Here is an 18940-nt window from a genome sequence, read left to right as displayed (position 1 = left end):
ATACATATGCATTGTGCAGAACCCCATTGCTTCTAGGATGAAAACCAGCTTGCCTTAAATCCTTAGACGTTTACATCACACAGTCCTTTTATTTTATTTATTTTCCTGAGGCAGGGTTTCTCTGCATAGCTTTGACTGACCTGGACTCACTCTGTAGACCAGGCTGGCCTCGAACTCTCAGAGATCCGGCTGCCTCTGCCTCCTGAGTGCTGGGATTAAAGGCGTGCGCCACCATGCCAGGCCTCACACAGTCCCTTTCAGATCTAGTATGCACACGTTCCTGAATGCACCCCTAAGTCTCTGCTGCAGAAGTCTGAGCTGGGTCTGAGAATATCCCTGATTCTAAAGATTCCCCAGTGAGCCTGCTGGTCTGAGATACCATGAAAGCCACAGCAAGGGCAGCTATGTCATATAATTAAAGCATTTTATAGACACTAGTATGGTTCCCCTTTGTGTAACGTGGGCTCTGAGAAACTCAGCAGAAGACAGAAGGACATTGGGCAACTGTTTTCTGCATTCTAGCCCCCATGTTCCCTTTTCTCCACACACCAAAGTACCTGCTGTGGCCCATCCTGACTATACTTCTTTGAGGAAAGGAATGTAACCGCCTGACTGTGTGCTTGGTCCAGTCAGGATGTGAACTCACCTAAGACCAAGGGCTTGAGACCATCACGACTCACTTGTTTCAAACCTTCTAATAACAAAACATGAAGAATGTTTTAAATACAATGTTGAATATTCCTTAATAAGTCTTTATTATTCCTTATAGCAAACAATTAGATTTTTTTTTTGACAGGTTCTCCCTATACAGCCCTGGTTGTCCGATACATATAATACCACTATATAGAACAGGTTAGCCTCACATTCACGAGATCTACCTACTTTTTGCCTCCCGAGTGCTGGGAATAAAGGTGTGTGCCACCAAACTTGGCTCACTCCAATTTAAAGCATCATACCTCTTCTAAATGTCTGCCGCTGTACTTCATACAATCAATCACCGCGTACTCAGCTTGAAAAGGCAACAGAAAGCAGTGACATAACACAGCGAAAGAAGCAGTTTCAGTTTTAAGAAAAATATTCTATGATCAGAGAAAATATGTCAGCAAAGCTAAGCTGTCAGGTATGTAAGTTTCTGCCATTTCATTTTTCCCAAAAAAGACAAGACGACACAAAATTATTGGATTACAGATTGTGGTGACTCAAGTTCAGAATGACAAAAAAAAAAAAAAAAAAAAAATCACTCAATTACACATCACTGTCAAACAAATACTTTATATAAGAAAAATTCCCTTTAAATATTTATATACATATTACCATGTAATACTGTTAATCAAACCCATGGTTTATTTGCTTAAATAAGATTAAATACGTTGCCTAGATCTTTTAACTCAGACCTCAGCATGGTATAACGAATCTATGGGTTCCTTAGACAACAGTAAGCAGCTCGGGTTTCAGAGTGTGCTCGGGGTCTAGGTCAGGAGAGCTGTATTAAGTGGCCGGTGCTTGTGCGATGGTGCAGAAGTGCAGGCTGTGAAAGCAAACTCATTCAGAAGATCTGCTGCTCAAATAATATTTTTTCAAAACCAGGTGGAGGAGTATGATAAAATTCACTGAACTGGCAATCCAAAATTGCACTGTCGTCAACTAGAAGGGAAAAAAGGAAAGAAATTAAGTCAGGCGGGTATGAAAGAGCACATATAATTATGCAGCGCTGTTTTCAGGCAGGATGTAACCCAGTGACAGAGCACCTGCTCAGCAACGCTCCTGGCTTACAGCACTGCAGAACAATGTAAACAGACCATACACAAATGTTCACAGCAGCTTTACATATAATGATCAAAAATCACAAGGAAGACTAATAGCTACTAGGTAATAAAGGGATGCACAAATTCTGATACAGGCACACAATGAGCTTTACTACAGAGCAATAAAAGGAAATGTGATATATGCCTCAACGTGGATGACTCTGCATCTTAACTACAGAAAAGTATTCACAGCTCGATTCTGTTTGCATAATACTCAGGAAATGCAGGCTAACCTAAGTAAGCAGCCGCAGGCCCACAGCTGCCTGGTTGGAGAGGTCCGAACTGCAGATTATCAAGAGCAGGAGGAAAACTCTGAGGTGATAAACATGTTCATTATTTTGACTATGATAGTGTCAAAACAAAATAACACCTCGAAGAGAAAAAGAATTCCAGAAACAACTGCGAGCTTAGATTAGTCTTCGATGTTGGCTCCGTAACACCACCTCAGGGCTGCGCAGCATTTTCTCTCTCTGGGTTGTGCTTAAGAGCAGAGTGAGGGAGCCAGGCAGTGGTCGCGCACACCTTTAGTCCCAGCACTCAGGACGCAGAGGAGCGGGTAGACCTCTGAGTTTGAGGCCCACCTGGTATACAGTGAGCTCCAGAAGAGCCAAAGCTACATGTGAAACTGTCTCAAAAAAAAAAAAAAGCAACAACAACGAAATTGACTGTCCCAGGATTAAGGATGAGACAAGATGCAGAACAAAGGAAATTAGTTCTGTTTTTTTCTTCAGTAGCATCAGCCTATTAAAATATCTAGTTTAACTGGATTCACTAATCCAATTAAATTATGAAATATATTTTGCTACGTATAATAATTTGCTTCATTTAAATAATGCCAAAACCACTTTATGTTTTGAAAGATTTTATTATTTTAAGTTGTGTCTGCATGTTTGTGGCTGCCTGCCTGCCCACATGAATACAGATGCCCATGGAACCTACAGATACCTTGACACTGCAGTTACAGGCAGTTGTAGGCCACCAAATATAAATGCTAAGAACACAACTGTTGTCCTCTGTAAGAACAGCGAGTGCTCTTAGTGGTAGAGCAATGTTCCAGACCCTGGAAGTATATTAGAATAATTTTATTTCATACACTCACTTGTATTAATTTAGCTATTTTACTGATCTTTAATTTCTCAGACTAACTTGATTAAAACTTTAAGCTACATTTATATTTATTTAAGTAAATAAGACAATTTCTTTTAAGCTTATTCAATATATAAGAATACTAATCTACACTGAATTTGAAACATCTTTTTATTTGCTTTGTTTTTTGAGACAAGGTCTATCTTATGTAGTCCTACAACTGCAACTCACTGCATACATAAGGCTGGCTCAGTCGGCAAGGATGAGGGGGAAATGGGGATACAAATGACCTGAAGACATGATACATGTGTATGAAATCACCAAGGAATACTAAGGAACAGCACACACACATTTTTGCATACGAAGATACAGAAGGTAAAAATTATTGAAAATGAGTTTTTAGGAGAAAAGAAGACTACTGAAACAACCGAAAAGCAAACCATCAGCTTTGGTTGTGAGTTAACATTTACCCTCATGACTGCACCTCCCTCACACACTAGCCTATCATTACTACAGAAGGTTAATAACAGCTTTTATTATAACCCAAATCTAAGAACTCACATAATTAAGATAACCTTTTAGACGTAGTACACCATAGGCAGAAAACTCAGATATTTATTGTTCTGAAGTTGGCAGAATATGCACTGAAAGCAGAATAGGATGATGAAGGCATTAGGGATCCCTATGTATCTCCACCTCTGCCTCCTAATCCTGAGATTAAAAGTGTGTGTCGGCCGGAAGTGCCTCTCCACCCCTGCTGCTGGACCATGGAGAGAGAAACTCTGTCTCAAAAAACCAAAAAACCAAAACAAAAACTACACGTGTAGATAAGGGGCTGGAAGATTTGCTTGGTGGCTAAAAGCTGTTCTTCCAAAGGACCAGGGTTCAGTTCCCAGTAACCCCTGGCAGCTCACGCCCATCTGTAAGCCCAGCTCTTCTGGTGTCCTCCAGCACCAGGCACACATGTGGTGCACAGACTCACACTCAGGCAAAACACATCATATAAAAATGTAAAAAAGCAAATTTAATTATAATCACTTATATTCACAAACTTTTTTTAATATGTAGGAAATAAATATTCTTAATTCTGCAAAGATAATGGTCTGACCCTGTTCAGACTTCTGCATAACTACAAAGTTAACATAAATGTCAAACAACAGTTAGCATGTGTCCACTAACATCTTAGCTTACCATATACAACTGGATATACTGTCCCTCGTATACCTGATGCTGGACAATGCATGTTTTTCCCATTCAAATACACATTTAATTCTACATGGTCATATGTTATACCCTATGAAGAAAAGAAAAAAATTTAAGAATAAGAATATCACTTGCACAAAAACCTAAACAGCCTAATGCATTGCTGTATACACCAATGATACACTAATAAAAATGACATTAGTCATATCATTACAGTGCTAGAGGTCACTTGAGACAGCCTGCCCTGTGAAGCATTATTCTAGTCATTTCATACGGAGTCATTTAATGCTCATTCACAAGACAGATGAGGCAGCTGAAGCACAGAAAGGCTACGTAACTTACCTAAGGCTGCACAGCTAGTAAGTGGCAGGACTGAGGTTTTAACCATGGCTTCAGAACACTCTTACTCACCATGCTGTATACTATTTTTCTTTAAGACTTTGTGTTCTAAAGTCAAAAAATATGAAATGCTCTAAAACCAGGAACTTTCTGAGTCCTTAGACTCAGATACTATTATACCACACGTGGAAAATTCCAAAACTGATGCCATATGATGGGCCACAGCAAAAATAAACGCACAGTAAAATGCTCTACAAGCTGGGCATGGTGGCTCAGCACTTGGGAGGCAAAAGCAGGTGGATTGCTCTGAGTTTGAGGCCAGCCTGGTCTATAAAGTGAGTTCCAGGACAGTCAGGGGCTACAGAGAGAAACCTTGTCTCGAAAACCCAAAACCCAAAACAAAACAAAAACTGAGCCAACAAAATGCCTCAGCAGGAGAAACAGGGAAATGTGGTTGCCACAAAGCTTGAATCTGACCCTGGATTCAAATAGTAGGAGACAACTCCTATGAGATGTCCTCGGATGGCCACCAGTTCCATGCGCCATGCAAGCCACCCCATAGTACACTGAAAATCATTCTAAAAAACCTGACACTGCAGAGACGCTCACAGTCACACTGCCTGCTCCTGAGAGGACTGGGTTTGGCTCCTAGCACCAATGTGGTAGCTCCAACCCCAGGTTCTGAAACCTTCTTCTGGCCTCTGTGGGTACCAGGCAAGTATATATGTGCATATACATACAGGAAAAACATCCCACATGTAATATAACAAAATAAAATATATAGTATAAAATCTCTCCTAGCTGTGTATGTAGGTGGATTCCATGCTTATCCTTCCTTGGGTCCCATTGCATCAAGAAATGTCACTGAGTATATATAAAAATTCCAACAACAAACAAAATCCTGAAATTGATAACTTTTCCAGTCTCAAACATTTCAGATAAGGCATATTCAACCCAGAGTTACTAACTAGTGCAAAACCAGATCTTCCTCTTGCTTGGTTTTTCTTTTTTCTTTTCTTTTCTTTTTTTTTTTTTTAAGATTTATTTATTACATATACAGTGTTTTGCCTGTATCCCAGAAGAGGGCACCAGATCTCATTACAGATGGTTGTGAGCCATTATGTGGTTGTTGGGAATTGAACTCAGGACCTTTGTAAAAGCAGACAATGCTCTTAACTTCTGAGCCATCTCTCCAGCCCTTGATTGGTTTTTCACGACAGGGTTTCTCTGTGTAGACACGGCTATCCTTGGCTTGCTTTGTAGACCAGGGTGGCCTCAAACTCAGAGATTCGCCTGCCTCTGCCTCCCCAAATACCAGGATTACTGTTTTCATTTTTTTTTTTTAAATCAAGACATAATTACATAAAAAAGAATGCATGTGATCCTCTTTATGGAACTGAGTCCAGGCACCCTTCAGCAGCTTGTGGCACCATTAACACACTGCCAGTTAAGTTATATACTGGCCATCTATGAGGGTAAGACAAATGTAAACATTTGGAAGAATGTAAGAATCTCTCCAGCACTTCGTCCAGTCAGCTCCATTCAAGCAGTCTTCTAACCTAGCCTGCTTCCTATATGATGGAAAAACCTTGAGTCTGCCGCAGCCACACCACGAAACACAGGGATAGCTTCCTGTCTTACAGTCAACTCCTCCTGCTGCCACTGTTGACTCCTTTGAAAAGTTTATCTGCAAGTGTTCAGATCAGCAAGATATGGTCAGTTTTCTTGATTCTGTATATACTTATCATTTTAGGCCACTTTTTTTTCTCAGAATGGGCATGAAAACTCTAAAACCTAATTTGATAATGTTGACAGACTGACCGAACGTGGCATTCTTAGCTCTCTTAACTTGTAGTGTCAGTCATCTCAATGAATGAGATGGGACAGGAAGGCAAAATACGCAGAAGTTCAGTATTACAATGAAGAAAACATGTTTCAATTTCATCTTTTATTATAAATAAGTTGACAGCCTCAACTTGACAGCAAAAATTATCTTTTAAGAAATAATCGGTTCGCTGGGCATGGTAGCACACTACTTTGACGTCAGTACTCAGAAGGCAGAGACAGGTGGATCTCTGTGATTCCTAGGCTAGCCTGATCTACACAGTACGTTTCAGGCCAGTTATGGCTGTACAGTGAGACCCTACCCAGTAAATTATTTATATAAGGATGCTTGATATTATGGATGTCAGACAATGACAATTAGTCTGAGTTTGCTTTTTATTGCTCTGATGACCACCACGAGCAAAATAACTTGAGGAAGAGAGTGCTTATCTCATCTCATGGCTTACAGGCCGTCATGACAAGGAGTCAAGGCAGGAACTCAGGGCAGGGACCTGGAGGCGGAAGAAGTGCTGCTAACATTTGTTCTCCATGGTTCACTCCACTTGCATTTTTATATGACCCAGGAACATTTGTGTTGGGGCACCACTGTCCACAGAGGGTTGTACCTTTGCACACCAGTCATTAATCAAGAAAATGCCCCACAGACTTGTCCACAGACCGATTAACAGAGGTACTCTCTCATTCGAGGTTTCCTCTTCCCAGATGACCTACACTTGTGTCAAGCTGACAAACAAAAACTAACTAGCATACAACTACTTTAAAAAAGAAAATCAGACTTTAAAATAGTTTAAGCTGCTGGGCAGTGGTGGCACATGCCTTTAATTCCACCACTACAGGGAGGCAGAGGCGGGCAGATCTGAGTTCAAGGCCAGTGGATCTCTGTGAGTTCCAGGCCAGCCTGGTCTACAAAGCTAGTCCGGGATAGCCAGGACTACACACAAAGAAACCCTGTCTCAAAAACAAACAAATACAAAACCAAAAAGCTTACGCCTTTTGTTTCTTTTTCTTTAGCAACTAACTTTTGTTCCCCTTTTGAAATAGGACCTTGCTATAGAGTCCAGGCTGACCTGAAACTTGCTCAAACTTCCAGCACCACCAATAGTGAAATAAAAAAAACTTCTATAAGCAAGCTTTGAGATTGTTTTTTGGACAAGGTCTCACCATGTACCCCTGATTGGTCTGGAACTCACTATATAGACTAGGCTGCCCTCAAACTCATAGAGATGCTCCTGCCTCTGCCTCCTGAATGTTGGGATTGAAAGCTTGTGTCACCAGGCTCTGTTCCAACCACTGGGATTCTTGAGTCCAATTTTTTTGAAGGGTTCTGAAAATAAAGGCATTTAATTTTTTTAAAAGATTTATTTATTTATTATGTATACAATGTTTTAGCTGAATGTACACCTACAAGCCAGAAGAGGGCACCAGATTTTTATTATAGATGGTTATGAGCCACTATGTGGTTGATAAGACTGAATTTAACAAAGATACACACTTGCTATAATTTCTAATATGTTCCTAACATTAATAAATGTGAAATATTTTGAGAGTTCTCTGGCTTCAAAAATACTTAATATCCTCTAATGTGATCAGAAGAACTTTTCTTTCTTTCTTTCTTTCTTTCTTTCTTTCTTTCTTTCTTTCTTTCTTTCTTTCTTTTTTTTTAAAGACAGGGTTTCTCTGTGTAGCCTTGGCTGTCCTGGACTCTCTTTGTAGACAAGGCTGGCCTCGAACTCACAACGATCTGCCTGCCTCTGCCTCCCAAGTGCTGAGATTAAAGGCATGCACCACCACACCCGGCAGATCAGAAGAACTTTAACAATTGTGTGTCAATGCTTCTCTGTGATAGTAGAATATTGCTTAGCAGCCAGCCTGTAAGTGATCTTGCTACATGGAAATACAGGGTCAGTCCTGGTCTGCTAGAAATTCCAGAAAGAACAGAGCAGTGACGTGAGGCAGCAGTATTTGGCAAGTGTTCTCTCATTTTAGACCCAAGCCCAAGGTTTTTGAATAAAAGTCACAGCCTGTCATGTAAAACCATGTCTAGTCAGCACAGCACAAGTTTAGTAGTTTACAGCAAGGCGACTCCAGCAGGACTCACCACTACATCTCCCTCCTGAGGAAGGCTGTTTGCCGGCAGCCTGTTTTTCTCTTCGTTGTTGTGGTACAGGGCTCCGTCATTTCTCATCACCAGACTATGCATGTCTCGGCCAAGAGGGATCTGGTTCAAGTTAACTTTCTGAGTTGCAACCCCTATACCCCAGATTCCTGAAAATACAACAGTTTAAATACATCACAAATCTAAAGAACACAAACATAAAAGATTTATTTAAAAAGGGAATATCAGCTGTTTTTCTTTTTCTTTGGCCTTCCTTCCTTCCTTCCTTTCTTTTCCAGTCTGGTCTCACTGTGCAGCTCTGGCTAGCCTGGACTTGGAACTTACTATCCTTATCGACCAGGTTGACCCTGAACCCAGAGATCTGGCTGCCTGGGCTCCCTCAGTGCTTGGACTAAGGGTATACCATCCTTGGTTGCTTTTCTTTTTAATATCACTTTTTTTGTTGTTTGTTTTTCGAGGCAAGGTTTCTCTGTGTAGCCATGGCGGTCCTGGACTTTTTGGTAGAACAGGTTGGCCTTGAACTCACAGCGATCCGTGTGCCTCAGCCTCCCTGAGTGCTGGGATTAGTGGTGTTTGGGGCACCAACTTTTAGTGCCATATTTTCCAGCATATAAGATGACCCAGAACTTTAACTTTTCCAGTTAAAATATAGTGTGGATATACTCACTGTATAAGACTACCCTTCTTCCAATGCACACCCTGTGTAGCAGAGTAAGGCTGCAAGCTCTGTATTTTAACTGGAAAAGTTAAAGATGGGGGTTGCCTTATACACCTAGGTTGTAGGGCCAACAAGATGGCTCAGCAGATAAAGTGACAAGCCTGAGAACCCAGGGTTTGAACCTCAGAACCCAAGTCAAAGTGGAAGGAAGACAGAGGCACTGATTTTGTAAAGCTGACCTCTGATTTTTCATACCGCCATCAGAATCTTATACACACAATAATAACAAACCTTTTGAAGCTGTAAAGTATACAATGTTTTCTATAGATAAACTAGGAGGTAAGAGTTGTATTGCCGCCAGGCCGTGGTGGCGCACGCCTTTAATCCCAGCACTCGAGAGGCAGAGGCAGGCGGATCGCTGTGAGTTCGAGGCCAGCCTGGTCTACAAAGTGAGTCCAGGACAGCCAAGGCTACACAGAGAAACCCTGTCTCAAAAAACCAAAAAAAAAAAAAAAAAAAAAGAGTTGTATTGCTGGAGTTTAAACAATCACAGTTTTGTTATCTTGGGCAAAGTACTTAACTTCCCTGTTTCCTCATCTGCTGGGTCTAATAGTACTTATAAGGTGTGGTGGCTTGAACAAGAACGGCCCCAATAGGCTGATATATTTGAATGCTTGGTCTGCAGTTGGTGGACTGTGTAGGCAGGGTTAGGAGGTCTGGGCTGTGACCAGGTTGGAGGAGGTATGTCCCTGGGGGTGGGCTTTAAGGCTTCAAAAGCCCACACCAGGCCCAGTCTCTCTGCCTCCTGCCTGTGGGTAAGATGTAAGCTTTCATCTACTGCTCCAGCGCCATACTTGCCTGCCTGCCTTCCCCCATGCTCCCCTCCATGATGGTCACCCTCTGAAACTGTAAGCATGCCTCCAATTAAATACCTACTTTTATAAGTTGCCTTGGTCATTGTATCTCTTCTTCACAGTAATAGAACAGTAACTAATACACAAGGTAAGGAAAAGATACAGGACTACACAAACACAGCATTAGGATAGGTTAAAAATTTTTTTAAATGAGTTAGCAAAGCACACACTGAGTATTCAAAAATACTAGATATTACAATTACTATTTTCTCTCAAGGTGTTTTTGCTTTTGTTTTTAGCACTATAGGGTTAGGAGTGCAAGTAGAATTTCATGGTAGTCTTAGCCTTGGGCTCAATTCACTGCAAAACACACTTACACACTCTCTCTCAGCTCTATTTCTGAGAAATGGGAGGTTACTGTCTTCAGTTATATTTGTAATGAGTAACAAGTAATAATGTTATAAACAACAATACAAAGTCTGGCTTGAGTAAGATATAAAATAACTTTCTTTTTTTTTTTTTTTTTTTTTTTTTTTTTTGGTTTTTTGAGACAGGGTTTCTCTGTGTAGCCTGGCTGTCCTGGACTCACTTTGTAGACCAGGCTGGCCTGGAACTCACAGCGATCCGCCTGCCTCTGCCTCCCGAGTGCTGGGATTAAAGGCGTGCGCCACCACGCCCGGCTTAGAATAACTTTCTTAATGCTGGAGATGTAAATCCAGCCCCTCACACACGCCAGGTATGTGCTCCACCACCAGACTGTACTGTTCTCTTCTCCAGCCAAACAAAACACCTACAGTCTTGGACTTTTCCTTAAGCTGCTACCTTTCCAGTTTTACTAAAATCAGAAGAAACACTATACATAGAAGAATGTCTGAATTCCACACTGTTAATACTTTTTCTGGACTGACTAAATCCATCAAGAGACTTGCATGCTTGTCTGGATTTAACTATCTTGATGTTTGAAATACTTTGACCATACAGTTCATCTCCCAGACAACTATGAGAATGACAGCAGGTGACGATAATAATTTCATAACATTTGCAGACAGGGCTCTGCAATCTCCTTACTCCTAAAGAACTGTGTACAACTACCTCCAACTTCCAACACAGGATTAACACTCCAACAACCCATCTGTCCTAGGGATGGCACTGTAAATAATGTCTCTCACAGAAAAATCCACATCTCTTTTTTTTTGGGGGGGGGGGGAGGTGTTTCTCTGTGTAGCCTTGGCTGTCTTGGACTCACTTTGTAGATCAGGCTGGCCTCGAACTCACAGCAATCCACCTGTCTCTGTCTCCCAAGTGCTAGGATTAAAGTCATGCACCACCACCACCTGGCCTAGTTCTTTACTGATTTTTGTTTTTGTGTTTTCAAGACACTCACAGAGATCTGCCTGCCTCTACCTCCTGAGTGCTGGGATTACAGGTGCTGGCTCTCTTTATTAGGTTTAAGGTTCAAACACTTTTGCTTCTTTAAGAAGCAAGTACATATTAGGGACAGTCTACAGCCAGTAAGGTAATTTACAACAGCCCTCCGGACAGATTTGGACTTACGTCATTCACCTAAGAAAACCAGTGCCAACTACTATAGGAAGTACCATACTGTCCAAAGAGTGGGACTCTCTTCACTATGGTCTTAATATTTACACAACTCATGAAGATTTCACCAGAGGTCTCTATAACATGGCCTTTACTAAGAAGAAAAACCACAAATCTCCTCATATATAATACTGCTACAAGTTATGATCTTAAAAATCATACTGAGTTGCCACATAATTCAGGAAACTCCATAAAATAGCAAAAGAGAAGTCTCATGCCTTGGATGTGAAGTGTCCCGCACAGAGGGGCCATGCAGATCTGCTGACGGCCTCAATCACAAGGGCTCTGCTTTTGTCAGGGGCTTAGTCCCTTGCTGTAGTCATAGTTTGATGGCATTGTTAGAAGGTGGTAAAGTAGGAATTAAGCCTTGTTTTGGAGGAAGGAGGTTACTGGGAGCATGCCTTTGCACAGTACATCTTGTCCCCTGACTCTTCTGTGTCATGACTCTATTTCCTGGCTCTCATGATGTGGGTAACTTTGAAGTACAAATGTCCTTCCATGATTTTATGCCTCACTGGTGGCTGGAAAACAACATAGCCACTCACCATCTCACTGTGTATTGCTGGCTGTCTTAGACTCAGTAGGCAGGTTAGAGTGGTCTTAAACTTACAGAGATCTGCCACCCTCTGACTCCCAAGCCAAGTTCTGGGATTACTTTTTACAGCAACTAACATAAGAAGTATACACGTGAGATTTCTTCCAGAATTCTGTATTTGATGATTGCTTCAGAAAACAAATAACCAGGGTATATTGGCAAAAGAGTTGAGAGGAAAGCTCAATTCAAAATATTACTGTTTATGCTAACATGAAATATAGCAAGAGCTCACATACTTTATATGTCTAACATAATAAGGGTGGCCCTAGAACCTTAAACAATGCTGGTGTAAATTTGCTCAGCATATTCTGTCTTAAAACACTGTCACAGCCAGGCAGTGGTGGTGAGCGCCTTTAATCCCAGCACTTAGGAGGCAGAGGCAGGTGGATATCTGTGAGTCTGAGGCCAGGAGAGTCCGGGACAGCCAAAGTTACACTGAGAAACCCTGTCTTGGAAAACAAAACAAACCGCTGTCATATATACATCTCCTACGAGGCAGACCGTGCCGCTCCTATAATTCCTAGTCCACAGAAGAGAAAATGAAACTCCATTTAGCAAACTGATTGATTCAACCTGGATCACAAGAGTAGAAGATGGGGTCTGCATACAGAGTCTGGGACTTCTTAATCATGTCCTGAAATTTTTTTATATTCAAAATTATTGTTAATATTCACAATAACTGATTTTGAATAGTTAAGCACAATTATACTAACCAGTAGACTGGATTTTGAACTCAAAGTAGCTTTTGTTCTGATGTAAGGGTGCGCTGGCTAAACAACCTCCAGTGCCACAGATTCTTCTTCCGTTTTTCACAATGACAACATCTGTTCCTAAACAAAACACAGACACCATGATCACGGTTAATTTGTATGCTAGCTGTATGTGTGTGTAAAGGTGGGTGGCAGGGAAGGCAAGTATGCAGGTGTGGTTATCAAAGGTCAGTATCAAGTGTCTTCCTCCATGGCCTCCCACCTTTTATTTTGAAATGGAACCTAGGCTGGGCGTGGTGGCCCACACCTTTAATCCCAGCACTCAGGAGGCAGAGGTAGGCGATCACTGTGAGTTCGAGGCCAGCCTGGTCTACAAGGTGAGTCTAGGACAGCCAAGGCTACACAGAGAAACTTTGTCTCAAAAAACCAAGAACCAACCAAACAAACAAAAACCAAACAAACAAAAAAGAAATGGAACCTGGAGGACACTGATGGGTTAGACTGGCTGTCTAGTGAGCCCCTTGGATCTTCTTGTTTTGGCTCATCAGCACCTCAGTTATAGACATGCACTGTCATGCCTGGCTTTTTGTGTGGGGCCTAGGAAATCCAAACACAGGTCATCACACAGCAAGCACTTTACCACTAAGCTACTGTCCCAGACCCTGTCACTAATTTGGTCAACAACAACAATCCAGGAATATTATTAGTCTTTTCAAATATAGGTAATATTGACAGATTATTTTCTACTTTTTGTTGTTGTTGTTGTTTTGTTTTTCGAGACAGAGTTTCTCTGTGTAGCCTTGGCTGTCCTAGACTCAGTTTGTAGACCTCGAACTCACAGCAATCCACCTGCCTCTGCCTCCTGAGTGCTGGGATTAAAGGCATGTGCCACCACCGTCTGGCTTTATTTTCTACTTTTTAAGAGACTGCTTACATATAATATTCATTTGTAGCAATGAGTCTTGTTCAGTTAAGTTGTTTCAAATAACTAAACTATGCTGAACATGTAAATTATTTGTAAGGAGGTTAGTAAAATGGTTTATCTGGCAAAGGCACTTGCCGCCAAGCCTGATGACCACCTGAGTTTGATATCAGGAACCCACATGGTGAACTGGCTCCCAGAAGTTATTTTCTGTCTTGACATGCAAGCCATGGCACATGTGTTCCCCCATAAATGCACATAAAATAAATAAAATATGAAAAAATCATAAGGTATTAGATTAACTCATTTAATTTTTTAAGCAATAAACAAATTAGATAATTTAACAATTTTCATTTACGCCAAGCCATAAACACTTTTAAAACTTAGTATATTGGTACAATTTTCAATTCTAAGCAAATGAATTAAGACTATCTATTAAAAGACACCTACGACTGGAAGCCATTACCAGCATTGCTCACACTGGAGCAGTCAAGAACGAACAGAGGAGAAAGTGCATCAGCGATGGGAAGGACACCTTCATGCTGAAATGGCTGACACTGAAAAGTACTTAGCTTTAGGATCTTCAGTTCTCAGTAAGAGAACTTCTGTTAGTTACATGGCAAAAACGTAAGCAAGTTTTTGTTTGCAGGTTTTGAGACAGGGTCTCTTTGTACTGCCCTCCTAGGCTCAAACTTGATTTTCCTGTCTCCTGAATGGGATTACAGATGTGTGCCACAGTGCCCCACTATAAAAGATCTTAACATCATTAAACATACTTTATATTCATAGAAAATTTTAGTTTCATCTCAAACAACGTCATAGACAACAGCAAGAAAAACACTGCTTTTGAAATGTGAACCTACTAGTGCTTTGTTTCTGAATTGTGACCTAGGAAAATAAGTATATCACAGATGATGAAGAGAGCGCAATTCTTATATGTAAGAAAAACCCTTTACGGGCGTGGTGGCGCACGCCTTTAATCCCAGCACTCGGGAGGCAGAGGCAGGCGGATCGCTGTGAGTTCGAGGCCAGCCTGGTCTACAAAGCGAGTCCAGGACAGCCAAGGCTACACAGAGAAACCCTGTCTTGAAAAACCAAAAAAAAGAAAGAAAGAAAGAAAGAAAAACCCTTTAACACTGATACATGCGACTCCCAAGTCCGTGGCCATCATCACCTCCTCCTCGGCAATAAGACCATAAGCCAAGCAGATACAAACAGGACTAGGTGGCCCTCCTCCAGAGGGGCCTACATAGAACTTGACAATATTAATAAAACTCTAGAGTTCCTACTTAAACAGAACAATCATTCTAAACTGGTTAAGACTCTACACCGTTAAGGTAAATATATTTTTGTTTGTTTGTTTAGTTAAAAATTTTAAGGGCTGGCACTTGTCACAAAGCAGCAGTTTCAGGTACTTGTCAGCACGTCTCACTAACAACCTGTGGGAAAGAGAGAGCTGCATCTTGCAAGTCATTCTCTGCTGGGCGTGGCGCGCCCACCACAGGACATGCTGAAGAATCGGAGGCAGAAGAGTGCTAAGTCCAAGTCATCCCCTGACTGCACATCTGTTCCTAAACACACACCTATACACACACAAATAAAAAAGGAAATGCAATTATAAAATGAAAACAAAATACTAAATCATTGGAACAAATGTTACAAATGGTTTGCATCTGGCTCCCCATATCGGGCTTCAGCATCAAGCACACTTCACACTTTGTGACCACACTGATTAGGTCAGGAGCAATTGCATGACCTCGCAAACAATGATCAGGGAAAGTGTCGGGACTTCTGCTGAGAACAACTGAACACACTTTCGCTCTTGCTGGACAGTGTAAGAAAGAGTAGTAAGTTGCAGCAAACGGCAACTAGCCTTGAAGTAAGCAGCAGATGGCAGGTGGTTTAACAACCACCACAAAACCCAAACAAGCACAAACGTGACTCTGGCAGCACGGTGTCTTTGCCTGAAGCCAGTGCTGCCTTTGTATCTGAGTCACAAGAATACATTTCCCCCTATCATGTAAACAATGCTGAGTTGCAATTTTCAGTATTTGAAATTAAAAAGGTCTTTAGTGAAACACATTTCTAAGGGTCACGCAAATAAATAACTTTCTTTTTCTGAACTGGTCTTCCACACATACCCTACCTCTATACTATAAAAGATCACTTGCTGCTTTCCATTTCATTAATGGAAATATGAAAAGATTTTCAAAGCAACAAGTCTGTTGGGTGAGTTGGATCTACAGAAACAACGCTGCTAAGCACATCACTCTCTCTTACTGGGATGTATTTCCTGAGATTGTTTATGCAGAATGACTCAGAGGTCATTCTGGGGTGTTCGTAAATCAGTGGAGAATCCCTTCTAGCTTACTTCTCTTTACTTAGTACAAAAGTGCTCTTGTATTTGGATCTAAGGAGTTCATATAGTTTATTAATAACTGGTACTAATTTGGAAAGTCAAATCAGATTTGAGTACAGATAGACCACTCTATAATCACAGCCACAAAATGTGTGTTAGTAATATTAGAAATTTCCAAATGAATAGTGTCTCTGTTGGGTTTCTATTGCTATGATAAAACATTATGACCAAAGCAACTCAGGGAAGAGAGGGTTTCTTCCACTTACAATTCCACATCACAATCCACATAGGCAGGCTCTTAAGGCAGGAACCTGGAGGCAGGACCTGAAGCAGAGGCCATGAAGGAGGAGCTCTGGTTACTGGCCTACTCCCAATGGTTGGCTCAACCTGCTTTCTTATGCAACTTGGGACAACCTGCCCAGGGACGGCACCACCCTGCCATGGCCTAGGCCCATCCAGAACAATAATAGTTGTTTAAAGAGATATCCCTTTAAACTTGCCTACAGGCAACCTGGATGGAGGCGTTGTCTCAACTGAGGGCCTTTTTGCCAGTAACTCTAGCTTGTGTCAAAGTTGCCAAAAATAAATAACAACCATAACAAAATACAACCAGGACAAGTACCATCCTTCTCAAAATAGCTACCTTCAAAGGCATCTGTTCCTAAAAGACAAATTTACCATTAAGAGAATAAAAATATTTTTTAAAACTCCAAAATGGTTTTAAGTAATGCAACATCATTGTTTAGATATGAAAAGCATATTTTCCTAATAAAAAAGAAAGAAAGAAACAAAGAAAGTGAAAAAGCAAGCTGGGCATACTGGTACACACTGGTCACAGCTATGTGGAAGGCTGAGGTGGCAGGGAGACAACCTGAGCAGTAAAGGAAATCACCCCCTTTTAGAACAAAACAACGAAATCCAACAAACAAACAAAAAGCCGAAATATATTCTTTAGGTCACACAATTTTCCCATGTACAAATACATGCAGTATGCTTTCCACTTAAGATCAATCCATGTTTGAATCACTCTCCTAACCCAGCCCCCTTCTTCCTTTTTTATTGTGGTTCTTATATCAATTTCCATATCAAGCTTTTCTGTGTCTGAAGATGATTTCAATTTATTGTACGACAGGTTAAGAAAAAAAAATTCCATGGAAGGAAAGAAATCGGGAGATGGTATCACTGTACTTCACTCAGTACCTGAGGGTGCTAGACAGCACTGGGGAATGGTTTACAGTGCAGTGACACAATGGGCCAGTTAGTTCTTCCTAAAAAAAAGACAAAGGCCAGGGATAAGAAAGGTTCTACCAAACAGACACAGGTGGGGGTTGGGGTGGGCTCAAAAGTCCACTATAGTCCTCTATTATTATCCCCAGCACTTAATATAGTATCCTGTCACCAGAAAGTCATATTCATTCAGCCAGTGAGTAAATTAAATAGAAATGTTTCCTGAGAGAAAGTACAAGATTTGAACACCTACAGTGACAGGTAGTATCTTAGAGGTATTTATTTAAGTACTGAGATTATGCACTACACTGGAGACAAGTATTAAAGGACTGTAGATTTGTATTGGTACTGTACAAGATAGTAAACAATGGCTGCATACAGTATTGCAATAGAAAATATAATGCGTAATGTTTCCAGACTTGTGGATTATCTGGGCAGAAGAGTTTTGCTGTAAATATTAAGAATGCACGTGTTACTTAAATACATGGTTCTTTAGACAATGAGGTATTTGGGGAAATCAAAAGTGCATTAGTTTACTATAATAATAAAAGACAGTACTCTAATTGAAATAAGTATTCTGGGAAATCTCTCCTGCCTGGACAATATTCCGGAAGCCTGGAACTATATGGGGGGGGGGGATGGTTGTGGATCTAAAAACTGAAGTAATAGTGTGTGGAAAAAGATGCTACAGAGGGGAAGAATGTTGGATGGAAATTTATTAAATTGATTATTAAGCGATTGGGAACTGGAAAAACATGATTGAGAAGGCGCAAAGTGTGTTTCTATTTTGCAATCGCTTGACCCAATGGCAAGAGAAGAGTCAGTCAGATGAAATTACAGCGCACCCAGTAGTGACTAAGGAGTCCAGCAATGGAGACTTTAGTGGAAGTGGCATGTCACTCCAGGCTTCTGCAACCGGCCTTGTTTGGGCTTCAGGAAGGGAGGGGAAAATTACTCCCCAGAACAGGCTTCAGCCTGTATGTGACAGTGCTGAAGACAGGATTCAGCAAACCCGGGGTGACAGCCCGCAGCCGGGCTGTGATGGCGGGCGCCCGGGCTTTCCTCACCTGGGAACACCTGACTCACCTGACGATGAAATCAACCGCCCTGGGACGCGGGCACAAGCCTGGCCGGGTGGTCGAGCCCAGCGAGGCCACAGGGCGTCCGGGCGACCGCGCGGTCACGTGGTCCCCGCCCCCCGTCCCTCGGGGGTGGGGGTGGGGGCCGTTGGGTCCGGTCGAGAGGCCCTTACCCATGTGCTGCGTGTCCAACTGTACCGCCGGCATCTCCTTGAGGGGAATGTGGCCGGTCCCGCCGTCCCTGCAGCAGCGCAGGCAGCACCACGCCGACGCGGCCATGGCGCAGCAACACAGCCCCGCCGCTCCGCCTGCGCCCGAGTGCTTCTGGGTCGCCGGAGCTCCGTAGCCCGCACACAGCGACCGCCGGGTCCCTGAGGCGAAGCCGAGGCTGAGGCGAGGCCCCCTGGACGAAGAACCGAGGGACCTGCGGGGCGGGGCGGGACGGGGAGGGGCGGGGCCGGGAGGTGGGCGGGGTCAGAGGCCAGGCCGAGGGCGAGGGGGTGTGGCGGGTGGGCAGGACCCGGTCGGGAACTGAGCAGGGTG

The 18940-nt window shown here is 42.2% G+C and overlaps 1 protein-coding gene across 2 annotated transcripts; it reads right to left on the bottom strand.

Annotated features, from left to right (window-relative positions):
• Positions 1 to 731: 731 nt before the first annotated feature.
• Positions 732 to 18861, bottom strand: SPRYD7 (SPRY domain containing 7). Of its 2 annotated transcripts, XM_084767473.1 has the most exons (5): positions 18571 to 18857; positions 12814 to 12930; positions 8377 to 8543; positions 4083 to 4185; positions 732 to 1644 (listed from the first exon to the last, which is right to left on the bottom strand). In XM_084767473.1, exons 1-5 carry the CDS (start codon positions 18674 to 18676, stop codon positions 1547 to 1549), a joined length of 591 nt encoding a protein of 196 aa, XP_084623599.1. In that variant the 5' UTR covers positions 18677 to 18857; the 3' UTR covers positions 732 to 1546. The 2 variants fall into 2 exon arrangements, with proteins under 2 accessions (XP_084623599.1, XP_084623600.1); XM_084767474.1 differs by lacking the exon at positions 4083 to 4185 and having other exon boundaries at positions 18571 to 18861.
• Positions 18862 to 18940: the final 79 nt, after the last annotated feature.

Source organism: Acomys minous, assembly GCF_964271855.1.
Source record: "Acomys minous genome assembly, chromosome: 18".
NCBI classification, from domain to species: Eukaryota; Metazoa; Chordata; class Mammalia; order Rodentia; family Muridae; genus Acomys; species Acomys minous.
Note: the sequence above shows the minus strand (reverse complement) of the source record. Positions and strands in the feature narration are given on the sequence as shown.